This window comes from Talpa occidentalis, unplaced genomic scaffold, assembly GCF_014898055.3.
Source record: "Talpa occidentalis isolate TD23 unplaced genomic scaffold, MPIMG_talOcc4v2.1 talOcc4.10, whole genome shotgun sequence".
In the NCBI taxonomy this organism is placed as follows: domain Eukaryota; kingdom Metazoa; phylum Chordata; class Mammalia; order Eulipotyphla; family Talpidae; genus Talpa; species Talpa occidentalis.
In genome coordinates this window covers 83124960-83144732 of record NW_023600993.1, presented here as the reverse complement: position 1 = coordinate 83144732, position 19773 = coordinate 83124960, and the positions used below count along the sequence as shown (strand labels likewise).

Here is a 19773-nt window from a genome sequence, read left to right as displayed (position 1 = left end):
TAAGATCCCGCTGACTCGGGGCTGGGACTCAGGAGAAAGGAGGGTGCCTCTTTCCAGCCATTCCAAGATGGAGTCTAAAGGGTAGCGGCAGTGGACAATGTTATTAGAAGTCAATCTGGGTCAATGGTCCCTCACTTACTCATTCTTTTATTCTCTCATTCATTTACACTTTCCTTCATTAGTTCAACAAATAATTATTATTCAGATTTCAGCTCAATGATCACCTCTTCAGAGAAGCTTTCCCTGATTTTCCCAATTGTAAGTAGCCTGCCAACCCCCACCCTAACCCCACCTTCTTACTGTGACAGTGATTCTCAAAATGTGGCCCCCGGCCCACTTATGTCTGAATCAACAGAAAATTTGTTAGAAATTCATTCTTCTTTTTAAAATTTGTATTATGTTTTATTGATGTAATATTGGTTTATAACACTGTACTGATTTAGGGGAGTAGGTTCAGCCTTTCCCCAGCACCTGGCTGGGGACTGGCTCTGGGATCAGACAACACGGTGGAAGGGTATGATGTCTCCCCACTGGGTACCTGCTCTTGGGCTTGGGGATGAGGGCAGAGGAGGGATGGAGTGGCCAGGCTGGTGCAGCTCCTTACCTGGGGATGGTGCACAGGTAGGAGAGCAACTTGGTGACCTCTGGGGGAGTGCACCAGGGTGCCTCCCAGGCCTCTTCCTTGGTCGACACCAGAAGCAGGGGCCGCCCAGTCCTGTCCTGACAGCCTGGAGGAGAGACGACAGACACCGTAAGAACTTTGAAGCCCTCCCTGGGAGCCTGCTCCAAGGCCTTCAGGCCTTTGACCACCCTGGTCCCTATTTCTGGAAGGCCCTTTCCTCGCCCTGTGACTCTGAGCTCCTAACCACCCTTCAAGACACAGGTCACGAACCCCTCCTCAGAAAAGTCATCCCTGAGCACCTCTTCCATGCAGTGGTACTGCACCCTCTCCTGAGCTCCCCCTGAATAGGACACCTGGGAGGCAAAGCTGTGGAGTGAGCTTTGGGGTCACACAGCTAGGAGTTCAAGCCCCAGCTCTGCACTGACTTGCTGTTTGCCATTAGCCAGGTCAAAGTTTCTCTGAAATTCAGTTTCCTCACCTATTAAAAAGAATAATAAGATACTGAACTTGGAAGGTTATTTCAAGGACTGAGACAGTGCCTGACAAGCTCTTAACATGCAGTAGGCACCACATACAGCAGTTGTTGTTAAGATCATGGCAGCCATCCTCATCGCCCGTCGAGGGGTGAGTACGGAGCCCCAGTTGCCAGCATGCTGTTTATCTTGCAGGGGTTCCCCATAGGTTATTCCTTGCCCCAGGAACCAGGGCTGTGTGTCCTACTCTCCCCACTTGGATCAAGAGTCCAAGGCCCAGGGAGTGGGCACCGCCAGGATGCACTGGAGGAAAAAGGGGGGTAATGGGGGATGGTGTGAGATGGGGGGCTGTCCTGTACCCTGCTTCCCAGTCATCTCATTAAGGGCAACCCTGTAGTGACACCCACTCTGCATAGGCACAACTCCTTTATAGCTCATGAAGCCTTGGACAAACTGAGCCACCTTCACAAGAGCTGCCTGACACAGGAGTGCACCATCTGGAACATTCTTTCACATGTTTGAAAAGTTGACAATTGAAAATTATAAAATATCTACATTTGTATATATATTTAAATTTATAATATACACATCCTATAATTCCTTCTGTATATGTATACATGTGTAATGTGGAATATATCTGTATTTATAATTTGGAATTTATAAATTCTAAAAGAAAAAACATTGTTGGGATAATATGGGAAATCTGAATATGAACTGGGTATTGAATAGTATCCAGAATTATTTCCAGGGTTGTTAGGTGTGCTAGCAGTGTTGTGGTTATGAAAGGAAATCTCCTTTTTTGTTAAGAGATGCTTCCTGAAATATTTAAGAGTGAAATATGGAGATCCATAATTTACTTTAAAATACCTCAGGGAAAAAAAGTTGAAACGTGTAAAAATGTTGTGATTTGTTAAACCTGGGTATTACGTATATGGGCATTTACTATTCCAGCCTCTACTTTTTATATGTCTGAAATTTTTCTCTACTTTTCATAGTAGGCATCATTCTACAGCACTGAGCTTTATATGACTTCCTCCAGGAAGTCTTCCCTGACCTCTCCCCTACATCAAACCTGGGTCAGGAGCTTTATCTGTTCTTCCCAGCTCCCGTACAGTTCCATGATCAACCAGTTGAATTTTTATCATCACTTGAATCTAGGCTTCCTGAGTAAAGAGAACACACCAGACTTGTTCCCTGCTGAATTCTAGGGCTAAATCCAAGGCCTGGCCCATAGATTCTCTGAGGAATTGCCACTAGCTAGACTGAATTACAGGCTCAGCCCATATCCCCATCCCAGTATCAGCCTGCAGTTGATTCACAGACTAGATAAGCAAAGGGGCCTGGTCTCTGCTCCTGAAGATGGAACCAGGCCTGGTTCCATCCGCCTCCCCTGTCTTGCCTCCCTCACACACCTTTTCCCTAGAACAACTTTCCATAAATCACTTTCCCAAGAACCCTGGTTACCAGTTGCTTCTAGAGAACCTGACCTAAGTCACCTCACCTAAAGTACAATGGGTGGATACCTAGAAACCATTTTCATATAATCCAGCTCCTTCATTGGAAAGATGGGGAACCTGAGTCCCAGGGAGGCTTGGCCCAGAACATGGTCCTCCAGGATTTTCCAATCTTCCCCACACTCAGCATCATCTAAGGATGCTCAGGGACACCCCCACCCTTCCCCATAGCTCCTTGCCCTCCACCTCACCCTGCCCCATAACCCCTGAGCACCTGGGAGGCATGCTATCCTGGAGTGCAAGAGCTCTGTACTCAGAGCCCCAATCCCGGGCTCAGGGCCTGAGGGTTCCTCATCCAGAGTAGGGCTGCTTTCTGGAGGGCTGGCAGAAGCTTCTGGGAAATCAGCCGCCCCCCTGGTCAGTGGGTCTGAGTCAGCAGCCAGGCCAGATGTTTTGGTCTGAGTTGTTCCAGCTGGGGAAAAGCAACAACAAAGAAAATGGTGTTAAGCGGAAGCCAGATTTTCCCAAGGGAAATGTCTTCTCTTTCGCCTTATGATGAATAAAAGAGCTTACAGCTACTGACCCATCTGCTATGTGGCAGGCATGGTGCTAAGCTCTTGCCTCTGGTGTCTCTTAGAACTTAAAAACAAGTCTAGTTGGGATTCCCATTGCACAGAGAAAGGCCTGGACTTGAGAGGGTAAGTCCTTGATGAAGGTCGTCCAGCTAGTGCGCGGCAAAGCTGGGATGTGGACTGGGGCTGTCTGCTCCATTCGAGACCCATGAGACTCCAAACCTCTTGAAATGCCACCGTGGGTGCTAAATCCCTGAGACTGAGCCAGTCCAGGTGAGTCTCTGTCCCTGACTACCAGGGCCACCTCGCAGCCCGATCACGTCTCCAGAGCATCCCCTTGTCCAGCAGAGCCGGGGTCACCTTACCTTTCCCCGGGCGCTTGGCTCGATTGGCTTTGGATGAATAGAGTGAACACAAGACTTTCCAGGGCCGGTCATGCTGGACGGAGGGTCTCTCTGGGGACTCGGGGGCTTGTCTCTGCCCTCTCAAGAATGAGAATTTGAGCACAGGAGTGGGGGGTCTGGAAGAAGTGACTTGACTGGGGCCAGTCATGGGTTTAGAAAGTTTACTGTTTCCTTCGTCGGTCCTCTCCTCCGTCGTGGCTTCAGGAGCAACAGGAGGAGAAGCTGGACCCAGGCTGGGGGAGGATTTGTGCTTTGGTCCAGGCCTGAGCTGAATCATATTCTCTGGGCTTCCCAGCGGTACCTGCATTTTAGAGTCAGCTGGCTCTTCTGAGACACTTGTCTCAAGGACACTGAGGTAGGGCTCTTGGAGCTGAAGTTCTGAGTCATGGCTGGGAGCTTTATGGCTGACCTTTCGCCTCGAGCCTAAGGGCTCCTCCTCTGAGCTGGCTGCTTTCCAACAAGACCTTTTTTCCATGGAAGGCTTCCCAGGGGTCCCTGAGGGAGGCAGCATCCTCTGAGAGAAAGGGATCTCCTTAGTTCCAGGCATCTCCTTCAGAGGCCCCATAGTACATGCACTGGATGTCTCCACCTCCCCACTGGGAAACCTCCCTCTGCTCTCTTGGGACAAGTCCAGGAGAGCCACATATTCTCCTTCCAAGTCCTGGCTGACCACACCATCCACCCTGAAATCCACCTCCCCAGGCTTGGCTTGTTCCACCTTGATGAGTCCCGGGTACTTGTTCCCATAAGTCCTGCTTCTACCTTTGGTCAAACTGTGAGCAAGAAGCTCCTGGCTGCCCGAGGGCCTGCCCTGCTGCAGCTCTTGAGAGCTGCTCAAATCAAGAGCCTCTAATTGAAGGGACCCCCAGGCTGGGGAGTGGAAATTCAGTGCTTGGGGCCTGTCACCCACAAACTCTGGATTGGTTATCTTCGTCCAGGGCACAGGGACAACCCCATCTTCGGAAGCTACCAGGCAGTTGTGGAGGGGACTTCCCTTAAAGTCACTGTTGATGGCCTCCAGCCACGCTTGGGTGAAAAGCAAAGGGTAAGATGATGCAGGAACAGGTTTTGTGTCCACTGTGCGAAGGTCCAAGGAGAGACATTTGACCATGATACAGACAGACTGTTCCTCTTGGGGTTCAACTTGGAGGTAGAAGTCTCCCTGGCGCAATAAGAGGGGATTGAGGGGTGCCAGGTGGACCACGACCTCATCCCGCAGACAGAGTGGCCAGCCCTCGTGCAGGAAGAGGCAGTGTGAGTAGGGAGCCTGCAGAGAGAAGGAAAGGATATCAGAAAATTGGCTCTGAAAGCTCCACTGGTGGATCTGCTTCCTACCCTCTCCCAGGTGGAGTCTTGAACATGTTGGAGACTAGGGTAAGGTGAGAGGGGTGCCTGACATGTGGCATTTAAGGATCCCTGCCTGCTCTAGGGATTCTTACCCACTCACACAGTTCTAAGAATGACCACCTCCTCAAATGGTACATCTTCTGTACTTCACTAGTCCTGACCCTGACCTTGAAGGCACACGCCAGACTTCTGGCTCAAGGGAGAAAATCTCTGAGACCCAGGCAGTAGTCAGCACGTGGCTTGTCCACCAGCATCATTGTGCTGATTCATGTTCTCTTCTCCCCATCTATCCAAAACTTCTCTCAACCCAGCTCGGGCCTTAGCTCTCTACTTTCAAGTCCAAAATACATGGGTTCCGAGGTCTGAATTGCTAATTTGTGCAAATTACTTAAAATTGATGTTGTGAGACTCAATTTCCCTATCTGCAGAGAAGAATATCACGTATCAGCATTAATGGACTGGTATGAGGATTAAGTGAGAGAAACCTAACACAATGCCTGGCATATAAGAGCTAATATTCAATAAATATTAATTCCATCTCCTTTGACATTTACCCTTTAAAAAACTGTGAGGATTTCCAATTAAAAAATAGAAAGGTCATTTTCCACTTTTATTCTATTCTTTAATTCTGCAGTAGAGAGCTTACAGAGCGAAACATTGCTGAGTAAGAAGTTGGGAAATCTGCCCCTGCCTCTAGCTTGCTGGGTGACCTTTAAAACTGATTGCACTATCCTGGTTCTGAATGTTTACCATTTGTTTGTTTATTTATTTGCTTGTGTTTATTTCCCATTAGTGGCAAAATCACAGGTGAGGCAAAACTTCAAAAAATATATATATATACATATATATATATATATTTTTTTTTTCCAGCAGGGAAGGATGTTGGCAATTCTCTGTGGAGGTAGACACAGCACGTCATCCTGGAGTGGGCCTGCATGTGGGTGAAATTCTTCCAGGAGCCTCTCCACGAGGCAGTGCAGGCACAGCGTTCAACAGCGACACCATGCGGCAACAAGGGGAGTAACAACTCTGCCAGTCTGACAACAGGTCTTTCTCTAGCCAGCTTTTGGAAAAGAATTCGATTCCTACAGTTAAGTCCGGGATAAATTTATACCATTTGTATGAATATGTGAGAGGCCTCCAGAAAGTGATACTGAACGTCCTGCTAATTAATCAGGTGTTTCCTGAGATTATTAATTGGGGGAATAATGATATCTGACCATACTTGTACCTACACAGTTGATAAACCAGCTCACATCAGTTGCACTGCAGATCTGCCTGCCTTGAGAAACCGCACGGCTGTCCACCCACCTGTCTGTGAGTTACTCCTCCCCTTTCACGTAGCCCTCTGCTGTTCACAACATGCTTCCCTCCCCCTTCTCATTGAACAACACAAAATAGCCCAGCAGTAATGTGCAAACTGCAAAGTGCCACGAACGTGAGAGTTGTAGTCATCTCATTTGACTCTTACAGTAACTCAGTGGTGGAGGCAGCGCGGATATTATTGTGAGGCTCGGAGAGGTGCAGTTATTGGCTCAGAGTCACATGGCTGATAAGTGGCAAACGCAGGACCTGTGCCTAGACCTGCACAACTGCAGTCGACTGCTGTGTCCCCAGGCCCCACCAGACCTCATTTGAGGGTGCCTCTAGGCACCGGTGGTAGCAAAGGCAGATGTTGTGACTGGCGCATTCTAATGTCAGAGGAAAGAGGAAATGGGATAGTGATGCCAGCAGCTACCAAGCACCTACTGGAGGCCAGACTTGGTGCCCAGCTGTGTGCATCCTCTCCACGAGGTAGGTCTGTGTTACTGCTGTTCCCTTCTGAAAGCTGACGCTCAGAGCTATGGTATGGATCCCCCACAGTCTGAATGATGGGGCTTAAGAACCTGACTACTGAGGCCACAAGCTTACCCAACTCCCAACCCTGCCCTGAGATGACACAAATTTATCTACAGTTATAATTCAAGTTGCCTATAATTTAAATTTTTTTAATTAAAAAAGAAATTGAAAAATGTTGTGACCTTTGTCCCTGGAAGAAATGGGGAAGGGGATAGTGCAAATGCAGTTGTTATGGCCAAATAAATAGAGTGGGTGGTTGTCTAGTTTGTCAGGGAGAAGAAACAAGGACAGGGAAGGATGTTCGTGAAATAGCGTCCATGCAGACCTGGGGCTGGCGGCGGCAGAGGCTTGGGTGAGAGCCTTGCTTCTCCTGTCACCACCATCAGTGGCCATGGAGCTCTCCTGTGTGCCAGGCACTGAGCTAAGTGTGCTTAATGATGATTTCAGCTTCCTTCCAGTCCCAAACATCTCGAATTCTGGTTCCGAAGCCTGAACTTTTAGCTGCCACATCCGGTTCCTCTTTCTCACTGAAATGACACACACGGCCCCCACCCTTACTGTTTGCTCCTACACACCATGTTCGGGAACAGGCAGGAGCAACTTGGGAAAGGCTGGAGGGGCCTATGAAACTCTTGATCATTTTTGAGGCTGGTGCCACAGAGAGCTGGGCATTTGAGCAGAGCAGGGCACGGTTGGCAGACATAAGAAGGGCGTGGTCAATTTCCTGCTGTGGGCATCTGAGGGTTTGGTCTCCTCAGGCTTCTCCTACCCTTTTTTCAAAAACAGTCTTCAGGGCCTCCCCGGTGGCGCAGCGGGTTGAGCACAGTGCTGTGAAGCTGTCCACAGCCTCTGCAACACGGATTCGATTCCTGGCTGGCCAAGGAGATTCCCACATGGCGCGGCAGACCTCTCCTATTGCATCTGCTGCTCCCCTCAGCAGTGCTTTCAGTCCGTCTGCCTGTTCTGCTCCCCACTCTGTTCCTGGTGAATCCTCTCACCCTCCCATGCCTCTGGCCTGTACCCCAGCTATTGTATATAAAAAAAAAAATCTCAAAAACAGTCTTTACTTTCTTTCCATACAGGTATGCACAGAGCTTGAGCCTGGCTGACCCTGCTACCCCATTCCACTGACCACAGTGATTGGCCTAGGGATGGACAGAGGACCCAGTATGTCTAGACAGGGTCCTGCCTTGTGGTTTTTATTTACTTATTTATTTATTTGTTTGTTTGTTTGCTTATACAAGCACTGGGCACAGTCAGAAGCGCAGGAGGGTGAGAGAATTCACCAGAGCCAGAGGGGAGAGCAAAACAGGCAGAAGGACCGAAGTACACTGCTGAGGGGAGCAGCGGGTGGCAGGAGAGGCCTGCGCGCCATGTGGGACCCTCACCTTGGCGGTCAGGAATTGAACTGGTGCCACAGAGGCTGCGGGCAGCCTTGCAACCCAGTGCTCAACCGCTGCGCCACCGGGGAGGCCCACCTTGTGGTTTTTAAATGACTGCTGAAGAGGAAGGTGCATTTTCCTCTCCAGGCTAGGACCTGATCCCAGCGCTGCCATGGGCTCCAGCCTTGCTGGGACACCCTAGCCTGTCAGAGTGCTGCTGGCAGGCAAGAAAAAGCAGAAACAAGGGACAGAAAGGGTCCTCAAGGGATGTGATCGGTGGGTCACCTTGGGGTTGAGGCCTGACTGCCCTGCTCTGGTCTGAATAAGGATTCGTTCTTTGCAGTCAATGAGTTCTGCCTAAAATATTTTTCCTTCCACTCTGCCTCGCAAAGGGCATTCCTGAGATCTGTGTTTGAAGGGGTCTTCAGAGAGGAAAGTGAGAGTCTGGATGCCTCAAGGGTTCCGGGGAAGGTCTGGGACATTCTCTGCTATGGTATAAAAGCTGCCCCTACTTCAGAAAAAGCAGCCTGGAGACAACCACAATGTCAGTCCCAGGGTAGGCTGGGGGGTGGGGGTGAGTAGGGGACCCTCAAGCCTCCCTCCCTTCCTGCCAGTGAAAATGCAAACTTGATTGACTCTTAGCTTTCAGAGGGTCAAAGGTCAGGTGACCTTCTGGCTTCATTTAAAGGCTGAAAGCTCCCTTTGGGCAAGCAATGGAAAATCATCCCATGTCCTTAGTTCTTGCTTTGAGGCAAGACAGCACCAGCCCACTTCCTTCTCTGTTCAATTCCAGCCCCTCAGCCTTCTGGGAGAGCTTGTCCCCTGGCCCCATGTCCTTCCAACTTACACAGGCTGCTTCACGCACTTGCTCACACAGGCGCTTGGCAGGGATCAGGAAATCCAGGAGGAAGCTCAACCCATCCCCATGGAAGTCAGAATCCAGGAGACGGAACACCTGAGCCAGGACGGTGGGTGCCGTGGCCTCAAAAGGGGGATAGAGGCCTGCCAGGGCATGTTGGATGGCTGTGTCCAGGGGTGGGGGGTCCTGTAAAGGAAGGGAGAGAGGGTAAAACCTGATAGTAACAGTAATAATAATAAGAGCAGTGGCCTCTTCCGAGACCTTCCAAGCCCCATATGACTAAGGCCTCCATGACTCTCCAACCTCCTTTCCTATTCTCTGTTCCTTCCTTTCTTCCCTCCCCAGGCATATGAACCTGAATACCGAGGCACAATTCTACCTCAGGGTTTTGCGATGACTGTTCCTTCTACCTAGAATACTCTTCCTCAACAAAACCTCATCCCCTCACCTCCTGCAGGGCTTTGATAAATGGCATCTGCTGATGCATGGTAGAGTGTAGGAATAAGGAAGCCATTCACGCTAGAGCCACAGGGACAGGGGAGCTTGGCATCCCCAAATTCCACCTCTTAGCTGACCTGCAAACCTGTGAGTTGAAGCTGAGTGAAGACCACCTCCGTCAGAGAACCTCAGGCAACATGCAGGTTCCTGAGTGTTTTCCCACTGTATTGGGGTGGTTTCCCACCCTCAGCCATGGACAATTCACCAACCTCTATTCCCCCACTTCTGCCCTGGCCCAGGCCTCTATCCCACCTTTTCCCTTGAGTCACTCCTCCCTGGTTTCTAATCACTAATCTTTTCATTTCCAGCCATTCTCCATCAGGACCCTAGAGTGACTGTCCTCAAAAGCAAACCTGGCCTGTCAGTCTCCTGCTCAGAACGCCCCACTGCCTTCAGAAGCAGCTGGCCTCCGGGAGTTCAGAGCCCTGTGATCCAGCCTCTGAGCACCTCCCCAGCCTCCCTCCCGCCCCACCACCCCTTGCGCTTCTTCCACCAGACACATGCTTGAGACTCATGCTCTCTCTCGTCACCGCCAGGCCTTCACATAGGCGGTTCCTTCCCCTGGGAAGGCCTCTCCACCTGGCTGACTCCTCATCCTTCAAGATTCAGCTCAGTCTCTTGTTTCTCCCAGGACATTCTCACTGCCTGCCTACCCCTCCCCCAGCTAGGCCAGGTGTCACCTTCTCCAGACCCCAGTGGCGCCCTTTCACAGCAGCTCCCACACTGACTGCTGTCTCCCTCAGTGGACTCCCTGAGGATGAGTGGTTAGCACAATAATGGCCCCCCAAATGCCCCTTCCTAATCTCTGGAGCCTATGAACATGTTACCTACATGATAAAGAGGACTTCAAGCTGCAGACAGCCTTGAGATTGCTCACTAGCTGCCCTTAAAATAGGAAGATGACCCTGAATTACCCAGGGGCCCAAGGTGGAAGCCAGGCTTCCTCCAAAGTACAAGAGCAGGCAGAAGAGGCTGAAGTGAGAGGGAATGGGAATGTGGAAGAAGGATGGAGAGGCGTGATATCACAGACTAAAAATAGACAAAGAGCCAAGGACTGTGGGTGGTTCTTAGAAGGTGGAAAAGTGAATGGATCCTCCCGCATGTCTCCGGGACAGAAAGCAGCCACCACCCTGGTGGGAGTCCAGCGAGCCCCGGGTGGGACTTCTGATCCACATAACCGTGAGATGATACATCTTGCTGCTGTAAACAACTAAACCTGTGATCACTTGTTCCAGGAACAGACATAAACCCTGCAGTGCAGGTGCCTATTCTGGTAAGGCCCTCAGTCCTGGCATAGGGCCTGGTACAAAATAGGTGTTCAGTAAATCTCGTGCAAGAGTAGACACCATGCCCCTCTCCAAGCCACAGTTTTTCCGTCTGTAAAAGCCCCAACCAGGCACAGTATTAGAATGCTTGGGCAATGATTTTCAACTCTTCAAAAGCCTAATGGAAGCCATCTGGCTGTCCCAGGTTGGTCACAAGTTCTAGGTCCATCGATCACTGAGGGATATAAAGGAAGGTGAGAATAAATAAGGATTCAACAGAAAGAGCTTATTCAGGACAGAGAAATCATTTTTATAAATGAGGCCAAGCAGAGCCCAGTGCCAGGAGGCTATGAAACAGAGGACGCTAGCCTGAAGCATTAGACAAATGTCAGTGTCACAGCACCCCCAGGGGCACAGGGTGGGCCCCCTGTGGAAAGAATGCCAACTGCAGCCTCCTTCCTGAAGGAAAGTCTCAGCACTGTCTTTGGGGTGAGCTCATGGGGGATGGTTTATGGCATGCACTTGGGGTCCAAAGTGTACAGGCCCAGGAGGGCCTGTGGGGTCTGGTGAGAGGAGGGAGTCCTTCAATTTGGCAGAACAGGCAAAGGTTCATCTGGTGTAGTAATGCCCACTCCCCCCAAACAAAGCCAGCCCCTAATAGTTCACACACACACACACACACACAAACACACACACCTCAGGAAAGCAGTGGGAACAGAAACAGGGGACCGCAGACATCTGTAAACAACCAAACACACCAAGTCAAACAGGCCAGCACCTCTTTCTTGCCACATGCGTCCCCCTCTCTGCCCCACTCTGCCTCGGAGGGCTGGGCCTCCTGGCTCCTGCTTCACTGTGCTACCTGGCAGGGATGGCTTCCCTCTCTGAGCCTCCTTCCTCATGTGCCTGTGAGGTTGGACTGGTATTTTTTCATTTTCTTTTTGGAAATTTTATCATTCACTGTCATCCTCAAGAATTTTAGCACATTCGAAGTGCCATTTGTGCAATTAGCACTTACTGCTGTTCTTCAAAGCCACTCACTTTAAAAAAAAATGTATCTAATTGCATTTGAAACGGAGGCCTTACATCACCTGGCTGCTTATCAGAATGCAGTTAGCCTGGGTCCAAATTCGGGTGATGCCACTTACTGACACCTATCTCTCTGTGCCTCAGTTTCCTCATTGGTAAAACTGAGGTTGTTGCCTGACCTGCCTTAAAAAGTTGAATGAGACTGAATGAGCTTCTTGCACAGACATTCTCTGTACAGGCCTGACTCCCAGAATCAGCAGTCACCGCTGCTATTTCTGTGGTCGTGTTCAGGCGGCTGCTGTGTCACCAGTGTAAATGCAAAGTGTGTATCAACCGGCACACACAAAATGTAGCTCCAAAAATAAACCAATGGCTTTTATATTATTTATATAAACAATATGCATGTTTATTAAATATATTTATTATTATAATGGCCATAGTGGATAGCTTACATAAGTATATTTTACATAAGTAATATACCTCTAACTGTATCATAAATATATATAAGACAGAATATTTTATTTGTATAGTTCTACTTCTCTTTTAAAAAACTAGTTTTTAAAAGAAAGGGTAAACAATGAGAATCAGTTACTCCCTAAAACCTCAAGAGGTCTTTCTCTCTTTCTTCCAAAATGAGATGCTTTAGAAAGGTGTTGAGGACATCTCGTCCCCAGAAGGAGGCTTTCTCCCTGGGTCCTCGGAAGATCCCGACTCTACTGCCTGATTCTGTGTTATTTAGTTTCGGTTTGTGACATACTGTCCCAACTGTGCATGCCAGTGGCTGGTAAACAGTGGGCTAACCCATCTCTTCCTTGATGTGCCTCAGTTTCCCCAACTGTAAGCAGGGATTCTAGTTCTGATCCCATCTGACTCAGAGGATTACTCTTAAGATACATGGAGATGACAGGTGGAGGGGATCTTGGGGGCAGAAATCAAAAAGTGTTACTGCCACTGTTAACTCTAATTAGTTGCTTTTTGTCTTTACTCATCCTCTGAGATAAAGCTCAAGTCCTAGCCTCTGTGTGAAGACATCTCCCCTGCCGCAGTCCTTTCCTACTACCTACTACCATCACCCCAAAGAGAGCAGCAGATTCCAGACACCTACTGTGCACTGGGCCCTCCATTCATTTTCTTGCTTAGCCTCATGAGGATTCGGGGGTGGGTGTGGGGTGTGTGTGGCTAGGACATCCCACTTTGCAGATCAAGACACCAAGGCTGATCTTGCCCAAGATCACAGTGAGGAGAAAGATTGAGTGGGGATTCACCCCAGGTCTGAAGCAGCCAGGCCTGCCCCCAGCCCCTGGGGCCTTGTCTGCCTTGGGACCCGCAGCAGCCACAGGTTTCAGGGTGGCCTCCCCAGCTGCTGTCCTGCGCTGTTTCAAGTGGGGCCTAAAGAAGTTGTTTACCTCTCACAGACAGAGGCTTGCAGACTAGGATGCCTTTGGCTTTAGCAAATTGGCTCAGCTGGCCGCACACTGTAACCATTTAAGGGGAACCAGTAAAAAAGAAGAATGTTCCAAGTGAATGAGACTTGGCGTTCTTGGCCAGAGCATTACCTGCTACAGGCTTGAACCCCAGGGACCCATAAACTGTCCAAATATTGGGGGAAGCACATGCTGAAGGGGTCCAGGCTGCTGCAGGAAGGAAAGCTGGCCACTCTCCACTCCAAATCAACAAGGCAGCCTAGCCTGGGACCACAGGAACCCAAACACAGTTGGCCAGACATGGGCCCCTCAAAATGATTTCCGTGAAACTTAATCGACATGTTTCCATTCCTTCCCAATGAGTACAGCCTGGCTGGACCTTTAACTGTTCCTCGACAAGAACTGAGGCAAGAGAAGCTGAAGTGGAAGAAGGTGAGATAAGCTAGATCCCTCTGCGGTACCCCCAACCCCTCAGGCCCTCTGCCTGCAGCTCAGGGCCACAGACAGAGCCCATCAGGAGGACTGGCAGGCCCCGTCTGCAGGGCTGGCTCACATGTGATATTCTGGAAACTTCTACACAAAAAGACACAGAAAAATATCTGTTCCCAGGGGCTGCATCTGGGCAGGGTAGGAGGGTATACTTCTGTCTGGATATCTTTGCAATAAGCCTCTATTATTGTTGTAATCTTAAGTATTACTTTATACAGTAAAATAAAGTAATATAAAATGCACAGGTTGATGCACTGACCCATGCGCACACCTCTGTAACACTGACTCATATCAATACACACCATTTCCACCACCCCAAAAGTGGCCCCCCAGACAACTCCCCCATTCTACTGGTAACTACTCTTTCACTGCAATTTCTTTTAAAGAAAACTGCCTGTAATTCCTGTGTAAAAATGTGTATAAGCCAAGAGGCCGAGAAATAAAGTGTTAACTGCAGTCACCTTGAGGGCTGTGAGGGGCTGGGGCCTTGTAAGGCACCGTTTTAATTTTCTTCATAGTTTGCTGGATTTTTCCAAATATTCTTTTGGAGAAGTTTTATAATCAAGAGGGAAAAGAAAAGTGTGATTGTGTGTGTGTGTGTGTGTGTGTGTGTGTGTGTGTGTGTGTAAGGCTGGCTCCCCTTTTATATGGTCTCGCCAGATGTTGTTCATTGGGCCTTCTAAGATGTGGGCTGAACTTTTCTTAAAGATCCAGATGTATCCATTTGCTTGGGCAAGGATTTTACCACCACTTAGCATTTGTGCCTCTTAGCTTGGGTAAAGAGAGGACAGTCTTAGGGCTGCCTTCAATCTCTGCTCTCCTGTGTGGTCAAAATGTCTAGAAGGTGGGATTCCACCCTGATTTTCTAGGTAACCTTGACCTCAGTTTCCCCATCTGTAAAATGGGAGCACTGGGCTTCTTTCTCTCTCTCTCTCTCTCTCTCTCTCTCTCTCTCTCTCTCTCTCTTGCGCGCGCGCTCTCTCTCTCTCTCAAGGTTCTTCCAGCAGGGCCATTCTAGAACTCAAAGTATAACCAGGTTTAGGAAGGTTTAGAGCCAGGGTATGGGGTTTCTCAGTGGAATCCATTAGTCCTCAGGTGGCGAGAAAGTTTTTAAAAGACCTGTCTCATGCATGGAGGTATTGCAGGCCCAGAAGAGTCTACATCAGCAGCCACCAATCCTAATGCCTACAGGGGCCTGACAGGTGACAAGGAAGACAGAGTAGGCCTAATGTGAGAGAAGAGTCCCTCTCACCCCAAGGTGAGTGGCCTCTGAGAGTCGGTCTCAGTGTCAGGGCAGCAGTAAGAAGCTGTAGGCCTGGGCTACAAGCCCCATCGCGTAAGTTCCAACAAGGCATTGCCCTTGCCCAGCATTGCCTGATCTACTGGCATTTTAATAAAACTTCCTGTTTCTTAAAGATCAGCCAAACCAAACACATCTGTGAGCCAGACACAGCCCACTGGGTGTCGGCTCGTGACCACCAGGCTCAACTACCTGGGACGCTCCTCTTAAACTTCTCCAGGTTGGAGGTTCTAAAACCAGCATTCTGTGCCTCTGGCTGCCAAGAAGGTCCTGCCTCACATCCAACTAAAACTTCTCCTGCTTTAAATCCTTTTTAATTTTGTGTGGGTGGAGGTATGAGTGAGAACTGGCTCCTTATTTTCTAAAAAAGAAAAAAAAAATTAAGAAACTGGAAAAACAGCTTAGATGCAATGAACTGAGAAGCAAGTGGGCATCAGAAGACCACGTTCAAGTCCAGCTCTATCCTGCATCATCTGTGTGACCTTGAGCAAGACATTCACCTCTAGGTCTGAGCTTTTGGGAGTTCCCTTCTCTCCCTCCCCCACCCCTGGCCTCTGCCCTGGGACTCAGCATCTCCCATTCAAACTACATAACGTTAGTAACAATTGTAACAAGAGTTCTTCTTGCCGAGCAAGCCCTCTGTATCAGGTCCAGCGCTAAGCACTTTCCATACATTATTTTATTTCATCTTCCCAACAATCCTTTAGGATGGTATTTTAATTTCTGTTTTACAGGTTAAGGAACTGAGCCCAAGCTTCTACCACCAGGAAAGAAAAGACCTGGGATATGAATCTGCACACAGGAGGACCAGTTCTCAGTCCCTTGCCATCAGGTCAGGCTCCCCTGTGACCACCACCATGGCCTTCCTCACACAGAGATCCGCATGTGACCCTTCCCAGCCCAACAACCTGGGTGGCTCCCCATTGCCTTAGCAACTCAGCCTGGCGTGGGTGACCTCTTAGTGGACACCCAACACACCCTTCCTGCTTCTTCTAACACCCTTTACAGTCTAGCACAGGGCTCCCCAATCATCCACATGCTGGATTTATGAGCTCTTTTTGCTGGTCACATATCCTAATTTATGGTTTATATCACATTAATAATTATGCATTTCAAAATGATTTGAAATTATTATTTTACTTTTTATGTACTCTGTCTTTTTGTCAATTCATTTTAACTTAAATAAATTTATTTTTATTTATTATTGTGCATATGTGCTGTTTAGATCACTTGCTAACACTCAAAATGTTGAAAAGCTGTAAAATAAAAAATGTTCATTTCAATGCTGCTGAAAATTCCTCCCCCTAGGACCTGTGGTGGGGGCCCACTCTCGGAATTCTGAGCTCCCTCTGTGGCCCTCTCCACTTGGGGGAATGTCTTCCCACCTTTCAGAGCCCTGCTGACCTGTATCTCTCCTCTTTTCCATGCTATGTGCTTCCAGGCAAAGGATGGACTCCCACTGCCCATCTCTGGCCCAGAGTTCTCAGGGAATGTGCCTTTCCCATGGACTGCAGGTCCCCAAGGCAGGAACCAGAACTGACTCAATTCTACACCCAGACACAGAGCCTGGTACACAGTAGATGCTTTAGGGAGTCGCCAGGAACTCAGTCCTTTGGCATTATTGAATGCACTGAATAGGAGTCAACTTCGTGGGATGGGATCCCAGGTGGCCCCCAGGATGATTTGGGGAGGACACAAACTCCATGTGAAATCACAGCAAGAAAGTTACTCTTACTCTCCTCCAGTGCTCGTGATGACACTAAAGAGAAAGTCTCAATTAATGCCAGTCTATCTTGAGCAGCTCTCACATACGTTGTCATTACATCATGTGTCAGTTGCCACAGGGGTATGTTCTGAAAAATGGATCTTTAGGAGATTTCATCCTTGTGTGAACATCACAGCATGTAATTACTCCAACCTAGATGGAATAACCAACGACACACTAGGCTGTATGATGGAGCCTATTGGGACCACTGTTGACAGAAACATGTTAAGCGATTCACAGCTCCTTCCAACAGAAACAAAGTAGTCGTTGGACTGGGAATGGTTCATGGCCAGCCCCGTCTAGCCAGAATTTACCAAAGCCCTTTTGCTATATATATTTTACAGTTACTATCCATTTATGACAATGGATACCTATTTTTCATGATCATGATATATAATTTTCTGTTTAAATATATCTTTTAGTTTATAAAGTAAGTTGATTTAAAGGAAAATATTAAACAATAAGTGGTAGATTTTATTATCTCCTTATAATAGCTATCCAGTACATATAAGCAAAAAGTGTTATGATGACACAACAATGTGAAATGGACAAATCCTAAGCCCCTCTGTCATAAGATGCTCTGACACTGGGCTGCCTCAGAAAACTAGATAGCCACTAATCGTATCACCCCACAAAAACTGCAATGTGATAGTGCCTCTAAAGGAGAGATACATGGCATGCTAGAGTGAGAGTTGGAGGAATCAAGAAAGGTTTTCCCAATGAGGTGACATTTGTGTGGAGGTTTACAGGATGAATAGGAATAAATGTCCCACCCAGTAAGAACACTTTGTGCAAAGGTCCTGTGGTAAGAAGCATGAAACAAAAAGAGTCTCTCAACCAAGATCAGAGTGGCCAGAATACAGAGGTAAGCAAGAGAGTTGGGCAGGTGGTAACATTTAAGGTTTAAAGACAAAGATGGGAGGAAAATCTGTCCATCGTTCCCATTCAGGAAGGAGTTACTCAGCTTTTGAGAGGAGCCACCCAGTGCCAGACCTTTGATCTGAGGATCTTGGCTTTAGGTAGGAGTTTCTGGATTTTAAACTAATAACTGAGTTAGGTCTGAAAGCAGGGAAACGCTGGCAAGCACCTTTGGCACAAACTGTGGCACTGGGATGACTGTGACAGCTAAGTGCAGATTCAGAATTCAGGCTCTCCTAACTCCCATTTCCTGGTAGAGTGGCCTTCAATGGCCGGTTAACTCCTGAAGTCTCTCATCTCCATCTGTGGGGTGGAGATACCAGCAGGCTCACTGTTAGAGCTGGTGTGAGTTACATGAGTTCCCGTATAACAATTGACTAGCACAGGGCCTTGCCTGTGGTGAGAGGTGAATAAACATTAACTTATGATGATTATTGTCCAACAGCTGCAAGAGAAATGTGTGTGCTCATTTGCCCTGCTGCAGCATGGCTTCAGGAGCCTGGTTTTACAGTACATGTGTGGTGTGTAGGCTGTGTGTGCTGTATTTTAGCAGGAATGGAAAACATGTGGACCAGGCTCAGGTGTGAGAGGACATGTGTGTTCAGCCATGTGAGTCAGTGTAGGCATGTCTTGGTGTGCTCTCTGCATGTGTGTGAACTCCTCTCTCTGCAGAGGTCTGTGTACAGACATTCACATAAGTGAAAATGCACATACACTCAACATGCTTGATCACAGTCAAGGGTTAAAGCCCTGGCCTGTCTTCACAGCCTTTTTCCAAATCCCCACTGCTCCTGCAAATCAGCCTGGAGCTCCTGGGCCTGTCTGGAGCTGGGCTGGGATTCCCTGAAAACAGACTTTTCTTTCATTCTCTGTTTCCAGATACTGGTGTACACACACACACACACACACCCCCACACACACCCAACTGTCTCAAGGTGCCAGCCCAGGAAGTCACAGTATGGAGGAATTGCCTTCTCTCCGGCCTCCTCTAGGCCTACTTCCCCACCCACTTCCCAGGGGACCCACCTCAAGTCAGGACGAATTTGCAAATCTGACTTTTCAGCCTTGAGTCTAAAGTAGCTAAATGAGCTCAAGTTTTGGTGAGCAATTTCCTCCCACTTCACTCTCTTAATCCTTCTTGCCCTGTAAGGCCTAACTGACCTGGGAGGGGCCTTTAACCTCCATCTCCAACCAAACCCCCTGTGGGGACAATGGGCATTTCAGACCCTCAGTCCCAAGTCTAAAAGTTTGGTCCAAGAGTTAGGACTAAGGTCTTCCCTGTGCTTCAGGCTGGGGCAGTATCAGGTTTACAAGTCACCTAATCTTACTCCACCCACTTCGCACGCGGAGAGATAGAAGCCCAGAGGGCAGACAGGGCATCTCCAGACACATCCCTGACCCCCTCCCTCCACCCCTGCTGGTGGGGGCAGTTAAGCATAGCCCTCTGGCGAGTTCCGAAGGGCAGTCTACGTGCATAAAAGGTCGGGGTCTGCCCTGGACACCCACTGAGGGGCTGTGCCCCACCGAAAGGGGAGAGAGCAAGGAGCAAGGTGGTCCAGGCCTTGGCGGGCGTTACCATGGCGATGGGCTACACGCGGAGGTCGCTGCTCTCCAGGGCGCCGGGGTCAGTCAGTCTGCCGATCCGTCTGTGCACTGCAGCCCCGGCGGGTCTAGTACTGGAGCAAGCTGAGCAGTCTGGCTGGGGGGCGCGCACCCCAGCCTCGTCTCCGGAGTGCTGGAGCGAGGGCGCAGACTAAGACCAGAGGCAGCCAGAAACCGAGAGACGGAGGGAGAGACGCGGGCCGGGCCACAGCGGAGGGGTGGCCTCAGGGGCGGGGCGGGTCGAAGCGCTGCGCCCCGCGTGGGATGGGGCGGCGAGACGGCGGCCCCTTTGTGCCGGCGCTTGGCCCCCCGCCCCGCCCCACCCCCGTCGCCGCTGCTGCTGCGCGTGATGAGAACCAGGCGCCCCCCCTCCAGGCCCGAGGGCCAAGCCGGCTGCCAAGAACTGGAGCCCGTCCCTCCGGGTTTTCCTGCTCTCCAGACGCTCCGCAGGCCGCGGTGGGCCCATTGCACCGACTGGCAGAGCGAGGCCGCCACCTCCCCAGGCGGGCGAAGCACAACCGGGCTTCAGAG

At 49.5% G+C, this 19773-nt stretch overlaps 1 protein-coding gene across 1 annotated transcript in view; it reads right to left on the bottom strand.

Moving 5' to 3' along the window:
• Nucleotides 1-19434, bottom strand: part of KIAA1755 (KIAA1755 ortholog) — a 38224-nt gene extending 18790 nt beyond the window's left edge. Inside the window, exons 1-5 of the mRNA XM_037495213.2 lie at nt 19217-19434; nt 8941-9138; nt 3487-4792; nt 2824-3021; nt 605-728 (exon numbers count right to left, since the gene is read on the bottom strand). Coding sequence (XP_037351110.1) covers nt 605-728; nt 2824-3021; nt 3487-4792; nt 8941-9138; nt 19217-19219 — 1829 coding nt within the window. The 5' untranslated portion in view covers nt 19220-19434. The remainder of the gene's footprint in view (nt 1-604; nt 729-2823; nt 3022-3486; nt 4793-8940; nt 9139-19216) is intronic.
• Between the last annotated feature and the right edge of the window lie 339 nt (nt 19435-19773).